A 22,214-nucleotide genomic window follows, 5' to 3' on the forward strand; every position below is an offset into this window, starting at 1 on the left:
CTGGGTCAAAATGTGATTTCCCTATATAAACTATAATAAAGTGTATCCCCCCCCCAGGAGGGAAACGTGTGACCCAAGGGTCATGAAATTCACAATTTTGGTAAAGCACCTTAAGACCCTTCCATCTATTAAATGTATTTGATTCTACCATATCTGGGTCTTGAGGAGAAGATATTTGAAATTTCAGTGAATTCAACCCTTTTTGGCCCAACACATCAGCCCCTCGGGGTCAGTCAGGGCTGATATGTACAAAGCATCAAACTGCTATTCAATGCTGATAATGCTAACGAGGTATGAATTTATTCCAATGGAAATTAAACAAATGTTGGTCCAAAATGTGATTTCCAGATAAAAACTATAGTAAAGTTTATCCCCTCCCCAGGGAGAAACGTGATACCCCAGGTTCATGAAATTCACAGGTTTGGTAACGCAACTTAAGACCCTTCCATCTATGAAGTGCATTTGATTCTACCATAACTGGGTCTTGAGAAGAAGATTTTAGAAATTTCAGTGAATTCAACCCTTTTTGGCCCAACCCATCAGCCCCTGAGGGTCAGTCAGGGCTGATATGTGCATACAATCATTTTTCTATCTAATGCTAATAATGCTAACGAAGTTTGAATTAATTGCAATGGAAATTAAACAAAAGTTGGTCCAAAATTGGATTTCCCTAGATAAACTATAATAAAGTTTATCCCCTCCTCAGGGGTAAAAGTGAGACCCCAGGGTCATGAAATTCACAATTTGGTAAATCACCTTAAGACCCTTCCATCTATGAAGAGCATGTGATTCTAACATATCTGGGTCTTGAGAAGAAGATTTTTGAAATTTTAGTCAATTTGATCCTTTTTGGCGACACCAATCACCCTTTGGAGGTCAGTCAGGACTAATTTGTGCATATCATGAAACTGCTATCAAATACTGATAATGCCAACCAAGTTTGAATTAATTCCAATGGATATTAAACAAATGCTGGTCCAAATTGTGATTTCCCTATATGAACTATAGTAAAGTTTACCCCCTCCCCAGGGTGGAACGTGAGATCCCAGGGTCATGAAATTCACAAATTTGGTAAAGAACCTTAATACCCTTTCATCTATGAAGAATATTTGATACTACCATATCTGGGTCTTGAGAAAAAGATTTTTGAAATTTCAGTGAATTCAACCCTTTCTGGCCCCACCCATTAGCCCCTGGAGGTCAGTCAGGGCTGATATGTGCATAAAATCAAACTTCTATCTAATGCTGATAATGCTAACCAAGTTTGAATTAATTCCAATGGAAATTAAACTAATGTTGGTCCAGAATATGATTTCCCTATATAAACTATAATAAAGTTTTCCCCCTCCCCAGGGGAAAACGTGAGACCCCAGGGTCATGAAAATCACAATTTTGGTAATGCAACTTAAGACTCTTCCATCTATGAAGAGTATTTGATTCTACCATATACGGGTCTTGAGAAGAAGGTTTTAAAAAAGTCAGTCAATTGAACCCTTTCTGGCCCCACCTATCAGCCCCTGGGGGTCAGTCAGGGCTGATATGTGCATACCATCAAACTCCTATCCAATACTGATAATGCTAACCAAGTTTGAATTAATTCCAATGTAAACTAAACAAATGTTGGTCCAAAATGTGATTTCCCTATATAAGCTATAGTAACGTTTACACCCTCCCCAAGGAGAAACGTGATACCCAAGGTCACGAAATTCACAATTTTGGTAAATCACCTTAAGACCCTTCCATATATGAAGAGTATTTGATTTTACTCTATCTAGATCTTGAGAAAAGATTTTTGAAATTTTAGTCAATTTGACCATTTTTGGCCCCGCCCCTCAGGCCCCTGGGGGCTGTGGACCATATAATTCCTAGTTGGGGTAGACCATTGGCCCTGGAAGGTTTCTGCAAAATTTCATTGAAATTGGTTCAGGTGTTTTGGAGAAGAAGTCGAAAATGTAAATTGTTTAAGGTAGCATGACGCATGACGGCTGACGCCGGACAAAAGGCGATCGCAATAGGTCACTTGAGATCTTGTCTCAGGTGACCTTATAAGTAAAACATTAAAAACAAGTAGTAATTAATGGTAATGGGGGACCATTACAGAAAGCCCTCAAACTGCCAAAAGAAAAGCAAAAGAAAAGGATCGCAATGCCATGTAATACACCAACAATGTATAAACTAAATTTGAGCATAAAACAATTTAAGAAGAAGAAGAAGAAGAAGAAGAAGAAGAAGAAGAAGAAGAAGAAGAAGAAGAAAGAAGAAGAAGAAAAAGAAGAAGAAACGGAGTAAAACCAATAAGTCCCCAACTTCGTTTGGGGGACATAATAATCAACATTACATATTACAATTTACATATATCATAAAAAATTATGACGCCATCACGTCAGTCAAAGGACAGTTCAGAGTAAATCTACATATTTGTTTTGATCTTTAAAAACGTTAATAGTATTCCTAATTAGAATTTGATTGATCATTAGTCATATAGATAGCAATTGATACCAAATGATGCGGGGGGGGGGGGGGGGGGGGGGGGGGAATACATTAGGATCAATAATGCATTTTCGAAGTTATACAATGTAACTAGTACGAATATAAAGCACAATTTAAATAAAAAACAGAAGTTGTTAAATACCCCACGCAACCAAGTCTTTACGACTGTAGACTAAGACACTGTAGACTTAGAGATTGTAGACTAAGTGACTTCAGTCTAAGTGACTGTTAGCTTAGAGACCGCAGACTTAGAAACTTTATACTAAGATATTGTAGATTTAGATAATGTAGACTAAGTGACTTCAGTCTAAGTGACTGTTAGCTTAGAGACCGCAGACTTAGAAACTTTAAACTAAGATATTGTAGATTTAGATAATGTAGACTAAGTGACTACAGTCTAAGTGACTGTAAGTTTATAAACTGTAAACTTCGAAATTTTAGACTAAGATATTGCAGACTTGGAGATTGTAGACTAAGTGACGTCAGTCTAAGTGACTGTTAAATTAGAGCCCGCAGACTAAGAAACTGTATACTTAGATATTGTAGATTAAAATACTGTAGACTAAATGACTACAATCTAAGTGACTGTTAGCTTAGAGACTGCAGACTTAGAATCTGTAGACTAATAAATTGTAGACTTAGAAATTGTAGACTAAGTGACTACAGTCTAAGTTACTCCAGGCTTAGATATTGTAGACTAAGATACTGTAGATTTAGAGACTGTAGACTAAGTGACTACAGTCTACGTGACTACAGTCTAAGTGACTACTGTCTAAGTGACTAAAGTCTAAGTGACTACAGTATAAGTGACTACAGTCTAAGTGACTACTGTCTAAGTGACTAAAGTCTAAGTGACTACAGTCTAAGTGACCGCGACTAAGATATTGTAGACTTAGAGACTGTAGACCAAGTGACTATAGTCTGAGTAACTACAGTCTAAGTGACAACAGACTAAGTGACTACAGTCTAAGTGACCATAATCTAAGTGACTGTTAGCTTAAAGACTGCAGACTTAGAGTCTGTAGACTAATAGATTGTAGACTAAGTGACTACAGTCTAAGTGACTACAGACTAAGTGACTACAGTCTAAATGACTACAGTCTAAGTGACCGCGACTAAGATATTGTAGACTTAGAGACTGTAGACTAAGTGACTACAGTCTGAGTGACTGTAAGCTTAGATACTGTAGACTGATATGTTTAAGAATCGCGCTTGCAAATCCGAATCACATAGTCGCTGTTACTCCTTTCGTAAGTTCGGGTTCTATTTAGAAAGTATAAGCTGAAGAAAAAAATAAGTATTCTTAAAATGAAGCGATTTGTAAACATTTTGTTGCAAAATCTAAACATAAATCCCCTTACCTTTGCAGGGTCGATTATGATGGCACTTTGTGTTGATCCAAGAAAAAACGAAGACATCCATTTCACAGTGAGGGAAGGTCCCCATTCCAATGAGTACAAAAGTCTAAAAAATGAACCAGAAATGATGCATAGCAACAGTAATGTGTATGCTAGGAATATTGACCACCAGGGTAGACTTCCAGAGGAACCAACAGTGTCACCGTTATATGAGATGCTCAAAGGTTTCTCCCCAAGAACTTTTCTTTTGCTGAACGCGAAGGTTATAATCAAAGATGGCACAACCGTTATGATACTGGACATCAACCCAGTGTATATTTCCTTGTACCCAAGTTCGAAGTTTCCCACGTTTAAAAAAGGAAGCGTATCGTCTGGTGTATCATAAAACATCGCTGAGGCAACCATTGAAAGGAACAGTAGTGATACTATGCTCCACAGCCTCTGTACCCTGGTAAATCTGCTGTACCTTGGACGGAATAGCAGTGAAAACCACAGATGATCATCAAATAAATTCCGTGTACTGACTTCTGAAAGGCTGCTCGCTTTGTCAGTTTGCTTTCCGGCTCGTAATGTTCGCCAGGGCCGACCTGTGCCTTTTTCAAGTGACAGCCATTTGTTGCATTTCAGCTGAATCCTAAGTAGAATGAATTGATAAATGATACAATATATACCGATGGAAATAAGAATTTCAGCAAGCTCACACTTTTGGTGTCATCTCGTCAGCCATTAACAATGGATTTGTCTTTGTAGGAAAGAATCACAACAACTATTGAGAGCCTTCTGCTTTGTAATTAATAGCATTAAAGTTTTGAACCTTGTTTATATTATTAAAAGTTGAGCCATTTAGAAGAAGGGGATACGTTACAATTGTAACTGATGATACCAAATTTAAAATAGTCAGTACATTATACTTACGCATTTCTCGTCTTTCCGTCTATTATGATGATTTTGCTCAAGTACCATGATTGCCATTTGATATTTCCTCCAAGCCAAATCTTGACGGTTTTAATATTTCCAAGGAAAATAGCTGATTTCAAAAAGAAATTACACGAGGTTCCGTTGCTAAAATTCTGAAATTATACGTAAAACATCATTTTATAGTGTGCAGTACTACGTCGTGATATAAGAAAGATCACTACCGTTGAGTTTTCAGGCAAAGCAAAACCATCATCTTAATCGCAGGTTTCATTGATAAACAAAAAATAGAATTGCATAGTGCTTTGGTTAGTTTCAATCCCCGAAATGTTAACTGTTTTTATCTGTAAATCAAAGGAATTCATTTTACATTTTCTTCATCACTATTTTAAAGACCTAGCAATTTTTTCATGTGTCATTTCGGATGCTTCACCTTTGAGGGCATATAATTCTAATCGTCCTACTATTACATCTTGACAATGACTGGAAGAAGAAGGCAGTAAACAAGAAAACAAGTTCAATGTTATCTTTATTTTACGAGGGGGATATTAAAATTGTTCAAGAGTAATTTGTTCAGTTTGATATGGTCATGTTTTCATCGAAAAGGAAATACCGTTGTCAAAAGTGTCCAAATGAAAAAACTGATATCTTATAATGCTCCTTTACAACGTGAAGTTGTCAAAATTAACTTTTGTCAGAAAATAAAAATAAAAGGACTCCCCAGATATGTTTCATTTGTCATCAAACGGATCAACTATCGGAGCCATCAAGGATTTGAATGACAAAAGATATTTTAAAGTTTGATAATCGTCGTCCTTAGCTCAACTGAGACCAAAGACAAACTATTTTACTATATGTAATACAAAAAGTTTACAAAAATAATACACTGAAGAATGTATAAAATCCTAATTATACAATTTTAGACATGAGGCTTTAAGGGGAACGACGGCAACGGTTTTATTAATCTTGAGCAAACAGCCGTTTTCCTAGAATCAACCACATATTTAATACCTTTCTGTTGTTTCCTGCCAATAGGCGTGCCCCGGTCTCGCCTCTGGTTCCGATGATATTGATATAAACCAATGCCTCCATTTGCCTCTTTGACCTGACTCCAGTGGATACACAGATATAATAATCGAAGGTCGAATCGGCTTTGTTATCAATCAAACGCTCATATGACCACTGTGAACAAACACATAGCATTACGTTTCAAAAAAGGTGCATAATTCCAGCATTCATTCCTAGTCTTATGAAAAGAATCATCACTCATAGATGCGACAAAATTATAACATTATATTGAAAATAACTATTAAACATATATGTACCAGAGCATAGTCGATGCAATCCTGTTTACGCAGTATTGGGGTTGCGATGACAAGGGCGATAAGTACTGCTAGTACTGTTGCCAAGACATATGGTGTGTCATTCAGCTTTTCAGAGAAATTCAGAAAGACCGCCTGGAAATCTATCTCATCTGGTGGTATCAACTTTATGCTCGCTGAGAATGTACCGAAGAACAATGACTTCAAAGTAATCTCGGATTTTCTCCCCCCAGCCAGCTGCAACAAGCAAAATGTCTCTCCTGTGGTTTGGTTTGATTTGGTTATTGTTATAAATGTGAAGTTTGGATTATACCGGAAGCATTTGACAGTCATAGATTTTTTTCTGACAGACTCTTAGACTAAAAAAGGAACACGTGCAGATCAAACCATTTGGTAACAGGAGACAATAGAAAGGCGGTTGTTATTTGTAGAATTTATGATATAATTAATGAACCAAAGGGATAATTTTGCAGGGAGTCTTTAGTCGCCTCTTGAGATCATGCATTGGATAACAAAAACTTAATTGAGAAAATCTGTTTGAAATGTGCTATGATGAAAAGGTAAAGGATATCAAATACGTAAAATCTTCAGGCAGAATTTGTACAAACCCAAAATCTAGTATGATAACATATTACGTGTATTACACAAAGCATTCAAGAACAATTGATTAACGGTTTGTTATATACCTTAAGGTTCTTGCTTGATTTCCAACAACTCGCCTGCCCTTCCATTACTTGAGATAAAACTTTGTGTATTTGCAGATTTGGAACGCCTCCTTGTTTTGCATTTTCACCCACTATAAGATAAATAAATTAAGATGAACACATGCTCGTTATAGTAAAAAAGAAATTTGCAATATGCTGATATCAGAACCTTTATACATATGATAGTAGTGCATAGACCATTCATATTTTATCACACTATGTTTTCAGGGTTATTTTTATCACAATAAACCCTGTTGAACATATTGTGGTGTTATAATAAGTACCTTTTAACAATTGGCAGATATCATCATCGATATTGTGACATTTTTTATGCACTTGACATTGTTATTGACATTCCTCATGAGGGAAAACGTAGTGTTTGCTAATGGGAAGTAGTCTACCTTGATTTTTATCGCGGGTATCGTCGATTATTTGTTTCAGAAAATCATTATTCAAACCTAAAAAACGGTAAAACAATGGCACCATATTATCAAAGGAAATATTTACACAACGACCTTTGAAAGACTACAGGCAGAACATGACTATGCCTCCAGGGAGGGTAATAGTCCTCAACGTCATTGACGACACTTATCCTGAACAAGTGTCTAGTTTAATCGGACGAAAGGACTATATTGAAGAGTAATATTATCTTCGTTTAGCCTTTTGCTTCGGTTTAAGCATTCTAAAATTAGGTGAAACCTTACCACCCTAAAATCGTGATAATTGTGAATATTGTGCTATGTCCTTGTTCAAAATATGTATGACGTCATGCGATCTTCCCCGAAATTAGTCATTTAGTGGTGATGACTATAATGAGGACCAGTTTCTGACGCAAAGGTGTCACCTACCTTGACATTGGGCTATGATAATGACTGGTGTTTGGGTTATTGGCAACTGTACAATTCCTTCCTTAAATGAGAACAAGAAGTTGTATGGTCGATATTTTGTTACTGAAATCAATCCATTCGTTTGAAGATAGAAATCAAAGTCTTTATAAGTCGGTGACGTAGTTCCATATTTGCCATAGATCTCACAGGATTTCATCATCGAGATGTCGGCAGACACCAAAGCAGAAGCACTGTTGAAAAACCCACCGGGAAAAGCTGCCATATAGTGTGTCCCGTTGAATGTCATGTTTAAAGAGCTGTCGGCAGCGTCGAGATTAGATGAAACAGGAAACCCCATTAAGAAGTTAACATCTGACAGTTTTCTTCCGTCATCGTCGAAAGCAAGTGTTGTAATGACGGAGATATTGATGTGACCAGAAGTTTGTGAGCGGCAGAACAGATTTTCTTTGTACGATATAACCTGTAATAAATTATATGTATAAGGTAATCAAGGTTTTTTTTTTTTTTTGTACAGCTTTAACGTCTTATCAACAGTTCAGGTCATTTAAGGACGTGCCTCCATGTATATGTGTATGCCGGAGACAGGGTATGTTGGAGTGATTACCTTTTTGTGATAGCACGGATCTGATGCCAACTAAATAGTGCTATCTCACTAAAATACCATGACGAGGGCACCCACCACAGCATATTAAACAAGGCAAAGTATGGCAAGGCAATCCATTGTCCCCAACGGAAATTATTTCTATATTTAACAAACAGTACACTTATATCAGGATGTACCTACTGTTAGGAAAGTATCATGAAACATACTTATTGCACTCCGCCTTCCAAAGACTTCCTTGTCAACCAAATCGAGTTACTCCAGGTGAAATAGTATAGCACATATAGCCAGGATAATTTTGCTTTCAAAAGTAAAAGTCAAAGGTCAAGTCATAGGTTACGGGTACCTCCTAATTCTTGCACTCTGTACTCCGTCATCCAAAAATGTCTTTGTAAACCAAATCAGGATATTTAAGGTGAAAAAGAATAGAAGATATGCTCCGGAGAAACATTTTCAAAAGTTATGGTCAAAGGTCAATGCATAGGTCACAGTCAGGCCATAATGACCTGCTTCTTGCACTCTGCACTCTACCATCCAAAGATGTCATTGTACACCAAATCTGGTTACTCCAGGTGAAATATAATATAAGATATATCCCGGTCAAATATTTTCAAAAGTAAAGGTCAAAGATCAAAGCATAATTCACAGTAGGGTCATAGTGAGCTGCTTCTTGCACTCTGCACTCCGCCATCTCAAGATGTCCTTGTACACCAAATCTGGTTACTTCAGGTGAAATAGAATAGAATACATATCCCGGACAATCTTCTATCACGGAAGGACAGAGTGAAGGATGTACGTACGGAGCGCAAACCTATACGTCCCCCCCCCCGGAAAGCTGTGGGTGACTTAAAAACTTACACAAAGAACTAACAAATGATGGTGACAGCTTAATGGTTTTTTTTGCCATGTTGCCATTTTATCGATTAAGAGGGTATAGAGGTTTAATGTGGTCTATAAAGGTATTGACGCCAAGGGTCATTCCTGGCCCAATCTGGGATATACAATTAGTTGTTATATTCGTAACCTGGAGTAAATGAAGTACACAATTATGAAAATTCTAATTCATGAGACATTTGGTTTATGAGAAATGGCATCACAAAGAGAACCGTAAACCCGCATTTTCATTTTGTCGATGTACCTGAAAGTGAAACAAAACACCAGGGAAAGCCTTAGCAACCAGTCAAAATTATTGTATTAAATATAAAACAAGAATTCGTCGGCTAGAAAAGGGCACATATTGTCCTTATAGTCTGCCTGGAACGCTTGTCACCATCCTCTACAATGACAACTTCTTATATAACCGTCCTAGATATGTTAAATGTATGCCATAGTCATGCTTCCACGATAAGCATTAGAAAACAATTTTAAAGAACTTAAAAGTATAGATTAACCTAAATCATGTAAACAAATGCAGTTTTGTAGTATTCATGGATTTTAGAAATCATCACATGAATATATGTCAACAACTATTTTCGAAATTGATCATTGAATGTTCAAATACGTTGTCTTTCTATTTTAGTTACACTATAAAACCGGTGCACTATCACAAATATTTACTATGTATCTCTTCGTCCTGTGTTCTTGCAAGTCCGTCGTATAAATGATAAATATACAATATATAATATTCATTGCACTGAAAAAGATCAATTTACTACAATAATCAATTTCAACTCTGCCTCTACATCAACTCTCCATTGCTACCTACCATAATCATCAGTTTCTGACTGGCAAGGTTCTGTCTCAAGATCTCGAGGTTTTCTAGTATGACCCTGCCATATGCTGTTGTATACTCTTTTTGTAACGTTCCTCCATCTCCTACCGTTATTGACATGGATGTCATGTTGAGTTCAAACGTTTTACTGACATTCTGCAGTTTCAGATTAAGTTTTGACAATCTGATAAGATTATCCTGAAGGTCCAGTAACTCGGGCTAGAACATAAATATATATACATATATAGTCTAGTAATTACAATACTCATTTTAAAGTGTCTTTATAGTAACAAAATGTCATGTTGGTGTCTCGTTGATGAACTCGACATTTTGTTTATTTTCCGCATGGCATGTAATTTATGTAGTATGATAGGTTTTATTTGTTTTATTTAAAAGGTTTAGCCTCCTACTAACAACTTAGGACATCCAAGGACGTGCCTCAAAGTATGTTGTGTATACGCGCATGTGTGTATATGGGCCGGAGACAAAGTATGATACACTGTAGCTCTGTAACACCATAATTTATAGGGTTTAGCCTCCTACTAACAACTTAGGACATCTAAGGACGTGCCTCAAAAGATGTTGTGTATACGCGCATGTGTGTATATGGGCCGGAGACAAAGTATGATACACTGTAGCTCTGTAACACCATAATTGATAGGGTTTAGCCTCCTACTAACAACTTAGGACATCTAAGGACGTGCCTCCATGTATGTTGTGTATGCGTGCATGTGTGTATGTGGGCCGGAGGCAGAGTGTGATAGCTGTGTAACACCATAATTGATTTATTACATCTTGTTTTCATTTAAAGACAATGCGATATCATCATTGACAATCAACGTTTATTGTATGTTTATGCCATTATACCCGTTTAATTAAAATGCGTTACTATGAATGTGTATTTTTGCTCAAGCTTCATCAATTAATTAACACATACAAAGAAAAAAAGTATTGTCTATTTGTTATTTGATCAATTTGAAACAAAAGGTCTATCGTCATTAAAGGGAACATTCAATTACCTTTATTTTGATATTCACTAAATCCTCGTTATAATTTCACCATTTGTCAAGAGATATGGTGGTGTTTTAAACGGGTTTAGCAATTAGTTAACGAAAATGTATGCAGGAATTAATAAGGAAACAGGAAATGGGACATTAAACATTTTGGCGGTTAACGAGATGGCAAATTAAAACGAGGGACAGTATATCGAGGTTTCACTGTATTTAACACCAAATATGTTTACATATAATCCTTTGTTTGTAAAAAGTATACCATGCCTTCCTAAAACTGACAACATTTTAAGTGTGTCATAGAAGTACTGTGTACCTGAACGTTTTCGTTGCAGTTTAATTTTCTCCCTCTTCGCCCTCCTTAACGAGGGAGAGTTTATGATTCAAGTGGAAATTAGTAAACAACATAATAAACTTAACTGTCAAATGTGAAAAAGCGAAATTTAATAGATTTTTGGTGTTGACAAATGACACAATATCACAATATGTTTCGTAATCCATCGTTGCACATATGATACATGTTTTTCTCGAAACTACACATCCACCCCTGCGCTTAACGCACTGGTGTATATCTTTTTCCACACCATACATTCATGGCATTAGTATGATAATCCATTTGTCGATTAATATCTATTTTATATGTATCTTAATGCCTACCGTTTGGTTATGTTGTCGACAGTCGATGTTCATTTGGAAACTGTACACGTGGTTCAAGATGGAAAGATACACTGAAAAGAGCAAATCAGGACAAAAACAACATGTTTATTTATTTTACGAACCAATAAAGCAAACATTACATAAAAAAAAATATGTACGAAAATCGAAACCACAAACTACCTTTCTACAATCCTTTTTAGTTACTGGCTCCAAATCAAACGTGCGATGAACACAATGTATGACGCTTTAAAGATTGGTACAACATAAAAATGATATAACCCTCAGTTGAAGAGACCAACAAATACCGACGTTGCGTGTGTGTGTCTCATGTGGAACACCCATGAGGGGTTTATACCACTAGGTTGCACTCAGTGACCTGGATTTGTATGACGTCACACTCAGATGATGACATTATGACGTTACATTTACAAACGCGTTAAAATTTCGTTTGACTGACTGACTATCTTGTCACAGGCAAATTTTACAAGAACATAATAACAGTTGTACAAACCTGCCGTGAAGGTGTTTCATGAATCGTTCAATTTTAGTTTTTTTTTTTTACTATTCCGTGCCTTTGTCTAATCTTTCCATACAAGGTCTTAGTTTAAGGATACGTTATCTAGAAATTTGACATATGTCCCTTTTTACCATCAGTTTAAAACCGACACTCTTTATGTCCCCATATTTACAATCAACACTTTTGGTGTCATTTTTCTACAATCAATACAAGTACTACGTCATACTATCACTAAATACTGGCTCTACCTCAAACCTACTACCAATATGAACTGTTCATTTAGTCTTGAACATAAATATTTATTGAAACGTCTGGTTCCTTCGTCAAACAAAGTGTGCAAATGATCCTTGTCTCGACTCCGAACCGCTCAAAAACATTCACTAAGCCCCAATATCAATGGACACAACAAATACGTGTATAGCTTCCTTCTTTGCAGTTTTAAAAACGCGTACTGCATCCATGCAATAATTATATAAGTTATCCACCATGCTTTCATATTACACGTGTTTAGCCTTCATACTTACATGAAACCGCTGTGTTCAAATCGAGGTCACCAGCTGGTAATGACTCAATCTTTCTTGTTATTTGATTTTCAATCTTTACTATCCCTTTCTATGTTTAAAAATGAAGATTATATTATTAAAGGTGGTCGGGTGGTGCAAATAGCGCTAGCACTTAACTTTTGCCAAAACGAACGGGGTTCGATTACCTGATCGGACGTGCAATGGTATTGGGTCACCTGTCTGACCACATGGGTTTTATCCATGTACTCTGGTTTCCTCCAACTTTAAGACCCTTTCAGTCTAACATCCGGGCCAACACAAGTGATTAATATAAGATGAAATAACCTTTTTCATAATTGTTGTAAAACGCTACAATGATGTTTGCTATTTTGGGGGGATATCGTTAAAGTATCGATTTCAATCCATTGCTTAGTAGTAATAGTAGATAAAAATGTATTTTACTTTGAAATCTAGCATAGTGTATTAGACAAAGTGTACTTATGTATTCGTAGTCTGTGCCAAATAAAGGATCATGTAACATTTGTGTTGAAGGCATTGTGCTCACTTCTGTACACAACCTCTTTAAAAGAAAGTTTGTTTTCTATCATGCTTATTATAGACATTGAAAATGAATGCAGCACGAATCTTTTAAATAATTCAAAAGTCATCCTTTTACGAAAGTACGTGAACGCATTAATAAATTCGATAACATAGAATATGCCTAATTTCAGAATCAAATAAATTATAATGTTTTTATTTTAGTTTTGGTTTGGTTTAATTTTGTTTAACGTCCTATTAACAGCTAACGTCAGAATCATAATTATATTTAATATCACTGCAAACTGTTCTGTTAAGACAGCGAAACAATATTAAGTCACACTGATGTTTGTTTACAATATCACTTAATTTGCTTAACTGTAATCCCAATTTCAAAGTCAGAGGTGAAATCTAAAATAGTTTTTTCAAACAGTTTGTTTAGTGCAGATTGGACGTACGATAGGCAATATAGTTCCGAACAATCTTGTTAAAGACATCCTTGTGGCATGTTGTTTTTGTTAAATTCATACTTTGTTCGTTAATTTATTTAAGATCATCCATGGATTTTCTGTTTTTTAAGCATACTTAACAAGCATGTCTGCAATTATGATCGACCAAAAAACGAGTTAAATGTACTGATGAAATGAAGAATTAGAGACACTAACTACCATGACATGGTATGGTTCTTTCCTTTCTGGGTTAGTGCAAGCATCATTAATAAAACACACATTGTTCACAAGGATACAACAAAAATTTGTTATTTAAAACAATTTCTTTACATTTTGATACCAACACAAACAAAATATCAGCCTGTCTATACTCGATCTCTGCATTTTGGGAATCTTACTGGTTTAAACAAAGCTCTCAATAAATTGTTACAGCTATGAACTTTACATTTAAATAATTTCCAGCAATTATGAAACAAGTTTAATCAACTTATATTAATCACTCTAGCTAGTTGGCCCGTATGTTAGCACGTGGTGTGTAATGATGATGGAGGAACTGGAGTTCCCCGGAGAAAAAAACACGTGGTCGGGCAAATTACCCCCTAACTTTTCACCTCCGATCAGGATATCGAATACCGGCCATCTTGATGAAAGGCGCGCGAGCTTACCACTGTGCCTCTCGGCCGGCAATTATTATTAACGTACTATCTAAATATGAATGAAAATACAATAAAATACACACTCAAACACTGTTTCATCCAATAGTGTTTTATATATCAAGGTCAAATAAAATATTGTAAAATACTGTAAAATGTATTGTACTCTTTGGCAATTTTGTATACATACTATAAAACGGGAGATTTTTAACCTCATACAAGTATTGCCTTTTTCATACTGGAAAATTTAAGTAGGACTCTTATTGCGGTGTCAATTAGCATGCATCTTATAGTTATACTAAAAAATATCCTAGATGAGATAGTAAAACAGTACAGAATAAACACAGGGTGAATTTTTGAAAGTTTAAACGGCTAATAACCTTGTAAAAAAACACCTTACAATCTTTCAAAACAGAATATAAAATCTTACGAGATCTGAGCACACATGGTCGGGATGGTCCAAAACGTATTCAAGTAGTTGTTTGCAGAACATTGTCAGCTGAGTCATATTAGTTGGCTCCATATGCTTAATATTGTCAGAAATGTTCTGCAATGCGGCTCCTAAAACTAAATGACATGTGAAATATCACAGTTTCGGTACAATGACTTCAAATGTCTGCACTAGAAAACAGTAGCTTCTCCTCAAATAATAGGATTATTGATATCATTTCTGTTTTCAAAATGGTGAAAGACAATATTAATATATAATCATGTTAGTAGGAAGAACAACAATAAGAGGAAAGTCACCAGAGACATAAAAACATTGTATGAAAACTATTTATATCAATCTCCTATTAAGGCAAAAGGAGATGTTTCATCTCTTCACACAATAGCGAAAATATGAGGATGTCCGTATCGCCCAAGTCAGCTCCGATTCTTCATTCAAAACCAACTATTGTGGACTTCCACAAGGAGTTGTTATCTCTTAAAGGTTGACCAGCCTCCTTTAGGACCTTGAATTTGTCTTTATGATCGGCATAACTGTGGATTTCCAGTTGATCGGGATGTTATGATAGGTTGAACGAATAGCACACACATGTGGTTGCACCATTAACACTTTTACTGGATTCAGTATCCAAAAGATAAATTTGACTGCGCCATACAACTGGTTCGTCCTCCTGGGACGCATCAGTGATGTAAGTGGTCAAAAGACTAAAAATTTGTCTCACAACTGTTAATGCAAAAAAAGAGGCACATGGGCCTTAACGGTCTCCTGAGTTCTGATATATTTATAGAGAAAGTTGATTTTTGTTTTCAAAACATGTACAGAAATATTATTCAAAGAGACAAAAACAATAAAACCACCTTATTCAATATCTAGCATACAGATCAAAGACTGAAAAGTATTTGAAACTAGCACCTCTGATTATAAACAAGAGAAATGAAGACATTTTAGCACACTGACTCCTTTGGGCCTCGCCCTACAGCCCTTGGGGTTAGGGATGGCTCAAACTTTTCAAGGTATCAAACTGTCAACTCAGGGTTATAATTTCAATCAAGTTATCAACATGTTATATCCAAAATATCATTTGCCAATATAAACCATAATACATTTTGCTCCAAGGGGTAAACGTAAGACCCTAGGGTCTTACAATTCACACTTTTGGTAGAGCAACTTGAAACCCTTCCATCTATGAGGAGCATCTGCTTCTACCTTATATGTGTCTTGAGAAGAAGGTTTTGAAATTGCAGTCAGTTTGACCAGTTTTTGCCCCATCCATCAGCCCATTGGGGTCAGTCAGGGCTGATATGTACATACCATCAAACTGCTATCCAATATTGATAACGCTAACCCAAATTGATTTACTTTCAATGGAATTTAAACAAATGCTGGTCCAAAATGTGATATCCCTATATAAACTATAGTAAAGTTTACCCCCTCCCCAGGGAGAAACTTGAGACCCCAGGGTCATGAAATTCACGAATTTGGTAAAGCACCTTAAGACCCTTCCATCTATGAAGAGAATTTGATTATATCATATCTGGGTCTTGAGAAGAAGATTTTTGAAATATCAGTCAATTCGACCTTTTTTGGCCCGACCTATAAGCCCCTGGGAGTTAGTCAGAGCTGACATGTGCATAACATCAAACTGTTTTCCAATACTGTTAGTGCTTACGCAAATTGAATTTCTTCCAATGGAAATTCAACAAATGTTAGTCAAAATGTGATTTCTCTATACAAACTATATTAAAGTTTACCCCCCTCCCTAGGGGGAAACATGAGACCCCAGAGACATGAAATTCACAATATTGGTAAGCACCTTAAGACCCTTCCATCTTTGAAGAGTATTTTATTCTACCATATCTGGGTCTGGAGAAGAAGATTTTAGTCAATTCGACCCTTTTTGGCCCCACCCATTTTGAGGGCTAATATGTGCATGTCATCAAAATGCTATCCAATACTGTTAGTGTTAACCGAAATTTAATTACATCCAATGGAAATTAAACAAATGTTGTTCAAAAATGTGATTTCCCTATATAACCTATGGTAAAGTTTACCCCCACCCCAAGGGGAAACGTGAGAACCTAGGGTCATGAAATTCACGAATTTGGTAAAGCTCTCTAAGATCCCTCCATCTATGGAGAGTATTTGATTCTCTCATAGCTGGGTCATGAGAAGAAGATTTTTGAAATATCAATCAATTCGACCCTTTTTGGCCCCACCCATAGCCCCTGGGAGTCAGTCAGGGCTGATATGTGCATACCATCAAACTGTTATCCAATACTGTTAGTGCTTACGCAAATTGAATTTCTTCCAATGGAAATTAAACAAATATTGGTCCAAAATGTGATTTCCCTATATAAACTAAAGTAAAGTTTACCCCCTCCCCAAGGGAAAACGTGAGACCCCAGGGTCATGAAATTCACATTTTTTTAAGCACCTTAAGACCCTTCCATCTAAAAATATTATTTGATCCTACCATGTCTGGGTCTGGAGAAGAAGATTTTTGAAATTTCAGTCAATTCAACCCTTTTTGGCCCAAAACATCAGCCCCTGGGGGTCAGTCAGGGCTGATATGTGCATACTATCAAACTGCTTTCCAATACTGATAATGCTTCCAATGGAAATTAAACAAATGTTGGTCCAAAATGTGATTTCCCTATATAAACTATAGGGGAAGACGTAAGACCCCAGGGTCATGAATTTCACAATTTTGGTAAAACACCTTAAGACCTTTCCATCTTTGATGATTATTTAATTCTACCATATATATCTTGATATTGAAATGTTAGTCATTTTGACCATTTTTGGCCCCGCCGCTCAGACCCCACAATTTTGGTTGACCTTTGGCCATGGAAGGTTTCTGCTAAATTTAATTGAAATTGGTTCAGGGGTTTTGGAGAAGAAGTCGAAAATGTAAATTGTATACGGACGCACGACGCACGACGCATGGCGCACGACGCACTAAGCCGGACAAAAGGCGATCGCAATAGGTCACTTGAGACTTTGTCTTAGGTGACCTAAAAAGGTAGTGCGCAAAAATCTTAGGCACCGTATCACTTCTAAATGCTACAATGATGTAATTCTTGTTCCAGGAGAACACATCGTGTACGACAATGGCATAAGTATATTTGAAGTAACAAATGCCTGATGAGACCCTGGACGTAGTCGGTACTGGTAAGACATACTATTTAATTCACTACATCTGATATCTAATAGGGACAGGACTTTAGGCATTCTACCTAACTCACTAAACCTTACAGCTCACAATGATAGGACCTTAGGCATACTAACCAACTCACTTAACCTTACAGCTGATAGGGACTGGACCTTAGGCATATTATCTAACTCTCTAGACCTGACAGCTAACAGGGAATGGATCTTAGGTATACTACCTAACTCACTTAACCTGGCAGCTGACAGGGACTGGACCTTAGGCATACTACCTAGCTATCTAGACCAGACAGCTAACAGGGACTGGATTTTAAGAATATTACCTAACTCACTAATCATGACAGTTGATAGTGACAGGAACTTAGGCATACTACCAACCTTACTAAACATTACAGCTAACATGGACTGGATCTTAGGAATATTACCTAACCAACTAAACATGGAAGATGATAGTGACTGGACCTTAGGCATACTATCTAACTCACTAAACCTGACAACTGTTATTTAACTCACTGACGGCTTTCATGACTTGACTTATTGCATACTTCGTGTTACTCATTAGACTTAACAGCCGACAGGGACTGGACCTTAGGCATACTACCAAACTTACTAGACCTGACAGCTGACGGGAACTTGACCTGAGGTATACTACCTTACTCACTTCACCTGCCGGCTAACAGGACTTGACTTAAGGCACACTTCTGGTTACTCATAAAACTTGACAGCCGATATGAACTGGACCTTAGGAATACTACCTATCTCACTACGTCTGACAACTGACAGAGACCGGACCCTAGGCATACTTCCTATCTCACTACATCTGACAGCTACCGGAACTGGACCTTACGCATACTACCTAACTCACTAAACCTGGTAGCGGACAGGGACACTACATGATTTAGCAATATTGATTGGTGAATTGAACTGGTCTTCTTACTATATCACCGGATCTGACGATTTATATTGACGTGATTTTAGTTATAAATGTACTCACCTGTAGTAGTTACAATCGAAACTGTTCCTGTAACTGATACACTTGAGTACGTGTGGGATGTCGCCAGCCACGTGTGAGTAGGAACCGAATCTGGAGCCAGTGTCGTTTCTATCGTTGGTAGTTCCACTGGACTAGTGGAGTACACACTTTGGTATTCACTGGTTATATAACTCACAGGTTCTATGAGTGTTACCACTTCTCTCTTTAGCAAGGCTAAAAGATCATACAAGGCAACAACAGTTAGAAGCATATAAACATTACCAAATAAACAATATTGAAATTCGTGTTTATGTAAGCTACAACAACTGTGTAAAGTGATAATTTATTCACTAAGCATTACCAAATTCCGACTATGAATTTAGTTACAGTCAAAACTTCCATGAATCACACTTCAAAGATTCGAATTTTTCTATGTGACGAAATTTCAGCGAAAACCAGAGTTTTTCCCTTTCATTATACTATTAATATTCAATTTATGAATCGAACTTTTAAGAGTCGACTGCTTCGCTGTTTCGAACTCATGATCCAATCGTTACGTACACATAACGGAACGTGACCTTAGATATACTACCTTACTCACTTTACCTGCCTACTTACATGACTTGACTGAAGGCACACTTCTTGTTACTCATAAGACTTGACAGCCGACCGAGACTGGTCCTTAGGCATACTACCTGTCTCACTACATCTGACAGCTACCGGAACTGGACCTTACGCATACTACCTAACTCACTAAACCTGGTAGCGGACAGGGACACTACATGATTCAGCAAACGTGATTGGTGAATTTAACTTGTCTTCTGACTATATCACTGGACCTGACGATTGATATTGACGTGATTTTAGTTATAAATGTACTTACCTGTAATAGTTACAATCGATACTGTTCCTGTAACTGATACACCAGAGTACGTGTGGGATGTCGCCAGCCACGTGTAAGTAGGAACCGAATCTGGAGCCAGTGTCGTTTCTATCGTTGGTAGTTCCACTGGACTAGTGGAGTACACACTTTGGCATACACTGGTTATATAACTCACAGGTTCTGTGAGTGTTACCACTTCTGTCTTTATCATGGCTAAAAGACAATACAATGAAACAACCATTAGAAGCATTCAAACATTACCACATATACAGTTGGTAAATGGAATGGTATAAACAATATTGAAATTCGTGTTTATGTAAGCTACAACGATACTTTATTCACTAAGTATTACCAAATTCCGTATATACTATTAATATTTATGAATCGAACTTTTAAGAGTCGACTGTTTCGCTGTTTCGAACGCATGGCCAATCGTTAGGTAAACGTTGAAAATTACAACTAATAATTTGCAGTAAAACTATATGTAACTGTACGAGAACATTGGGATGTTCCTGGGTCATTTTAACATCTAAACATGCAAACTACCGTGCATAAATACATAGACATATTTGTCTTGATACATTAAATCTAATTCCTATATATTTCAAATTTAATATCTTGCTTAATTTTTGTGTCTTTACGTTCGGTCTTTTGCAGCATATACAGAATATCCTAGAAATTCTTAAGTCGAAGTCTCGATGTTTCGATTTTTCCCCGATGGACCCGTAACGTTCGAAACATCGAAGTTTAACTGTATTGTATTTGTAAAACGGACATAACACTGTAAAAAGTACAGTAGAGTGCAGTGTAATTGTGCTTAAGACAATCCCGTAAATCGTGTAAAAAAAAGTCGAAAGAATACATTACAACTCTAAATATGTGGTCAAAATTCGAATGACAGAGCAATAACGACCAAGGAGAAAGTAAAATGTTTAAGACGTCGATATCCGAAACAAGGAAAGCACGATAATATAAGGATAAACGTAACGCTGCTTAAAACTGGTATTATGCACTAGAAACAATTATTTTTGTCATGATTATAGATTTGTTAAATCAGTAATGACAAGAACACCATACTTCGCGGTACTTTTCTAAAAAAGGACAACAATTATGATGATACATTTATGAACAGAATTTAATCAACGACAGTGCTCATTGCTTAAATTTGCAGCGGGACTAGGCTAGGATGTGAATCCTTGGCATGAGATTGGTTATCTGTCGCTCTAAACAAATGAAGTACCTGTCCAACAGTAGCCTAATTGCACAACATATATACGTCCATCCAAAATTAAGGGGGATGCCACAGTATTTACGATAAACTACAGCGGGATCCTCTATTATTTTTCCTGCAGTGGATCAGGTATCATTATAAATATTATATTCACTATGTTGTTGGAAACGGTGAGACTTGACTTGATGAGTAAAAGGGAAAACAACTATCTGAGATTTTGTCGGAAATAGCTGAGCAAACAATATTTAAAAATGGTTACTTGTAAAATAGTGTATACTGTAATTAATGCATTGTTCCGTACTTACCTTTTGCATATTTATAAAAGCCATTTGCGTAAGTTTTGGTTGCTTCATAAGTCACCAATCTACAATAACTGTCATAGTACCGGAATCCCACAACGTTTCTTTGAATTCCAAGTAAAATGAAACATCCACTCAATGGGCGAGTATGATTTTTGTTTTCAAGCGAACCGTAAAGTGTTGAAACCCTTTCATAGCATGTGCTGATATCTGTAAGTTGGAAAAAATGATAACTTTTTAACAGTGTAATGACACTGATTAAATATGTGTTCAACGTTACTGTTATACTTGTATGGTAACCGTATAGTTGGTCGCTACACTGTATATAGCGGTCACCGATAATAATACATGCATTGTACCAAGCGAATTTTGATTATGTCCTCCTCGGAGAGGTTGACATTTTCTATAATATTTTTGTTTATATGTAGTTTTGGAAACAGGAGTCAATGACAAAGTAGAACATGGATAAAAGGTTTATGTATATATATATATACATATTTGTGTGTATGTGTGTGTGTATGTACAGGAGGTAATAAATAAACGAGTTCTTGCGAAGGAAAATATACAAAAAGTGGATTGAAGTCAAAGTTACAGGAAAACGAAACACATTTTTTAATCAGAAGAAGACCAATCCTCGAGGCCTTTCTCTGCTACACAGCTCTTCAAGAGAATGCTTTTATATTTACGTATCTCCCTTCTTAACTAAGTAAACTCTTATTGCGTATACATTAGCGTTTACGCAATCAAAGAAGCTTCGGCGGATTTATACTAGTTTCAAATATAGCGGCGTTCACGCGTCAGCGAGATAACAGTCCGATTACAGCTATTGCTTGATTTCTTCAAGATCTAGTTACATGTACGTCGAACATAAGCGGGATCCGTTATGTCTAAGTATACGACAACGGATACTGAAAAAGGTCTCATTATATAGATGCAC

The 22,214-nt window shown here is 36.6% G+C and overlaps 1 protein-coding gene across 1 annotated transcript in view; it reads right to left on the reverse strand.

The window, feature by feature from the left end:
* LOC110455200 overlaps positions 1-21,366 on the reverse strand; it is a 42,209-nt gene extending 20,843 nt beyond the window's left edge. The window contains exons 1-13 of the mRNA XM_021505182.1: positions 21,284-21,366; positions 19,748-19,960; positions 18,886-19,098; positions 14,706-14,842; positions 12,658-12,745; positions 11,617-11,687; positions 9,944-10,168; positions 7,638-8,097; positions 6,772-6,881; positions 6,089-6,322; positions 5,775-5,945; positions 4,764-4,918; positions 3,852-4,482 (exon numbers count right to left, since the gene is read on the reverse strand). Coding sequence (XP_021360857.1) covers positions 3,852-4,482; positions 4,764-4,918; positions 5,775-5,945; positions 6,089-6,322; positions 6,772-6,881; positions 7,638-8,097; positions 9,944-10,168; positions 11,617-11,687; positions 12,658-12,745; positions 14,706-14,842; positions 18,886-19,098; positions 19,748-19,958 — 2,706 coding nt within the window. The 5' untranslated portion in view covers positions 19,959-19,960; positions 21,284-21,366. The remainder of the gene's footprint in view (positions 1-3,851; positions 4,483-4,763; positions 4,919-5,774; positions 5,946-6,088; positions 6,323-6,771; positions 6,882-7,637; positions 8,098-9,943; positions 10,169-11,616; positions 11,688-12,657; positions 12,746-14,705; positions 14,843-18,885; positions 19,099-19,747; positions 19,961-21,283) is intronic.
* Positions 21,367-22,214: the final 848 nt, after the last annotated feature.

This window comes from Mizuhopecten yessoensis, unplaced genomic scaffold (assembly GCF_002113885.1).
Source record: "Mizuhopecten yessoensis strain PY_sf001 unplaced genomic scaffold, ASM211388v2 scaffold8151, whole genome shotgun sequence".
Classification (NCBI taxonomy): domain Eukaryota; kingdom Metazoa; phylum Mollusca; class Bivalvia; order Pectinida; family Pectinidae; genus Mizuhopecten; species Mizuhopecten yessoensis.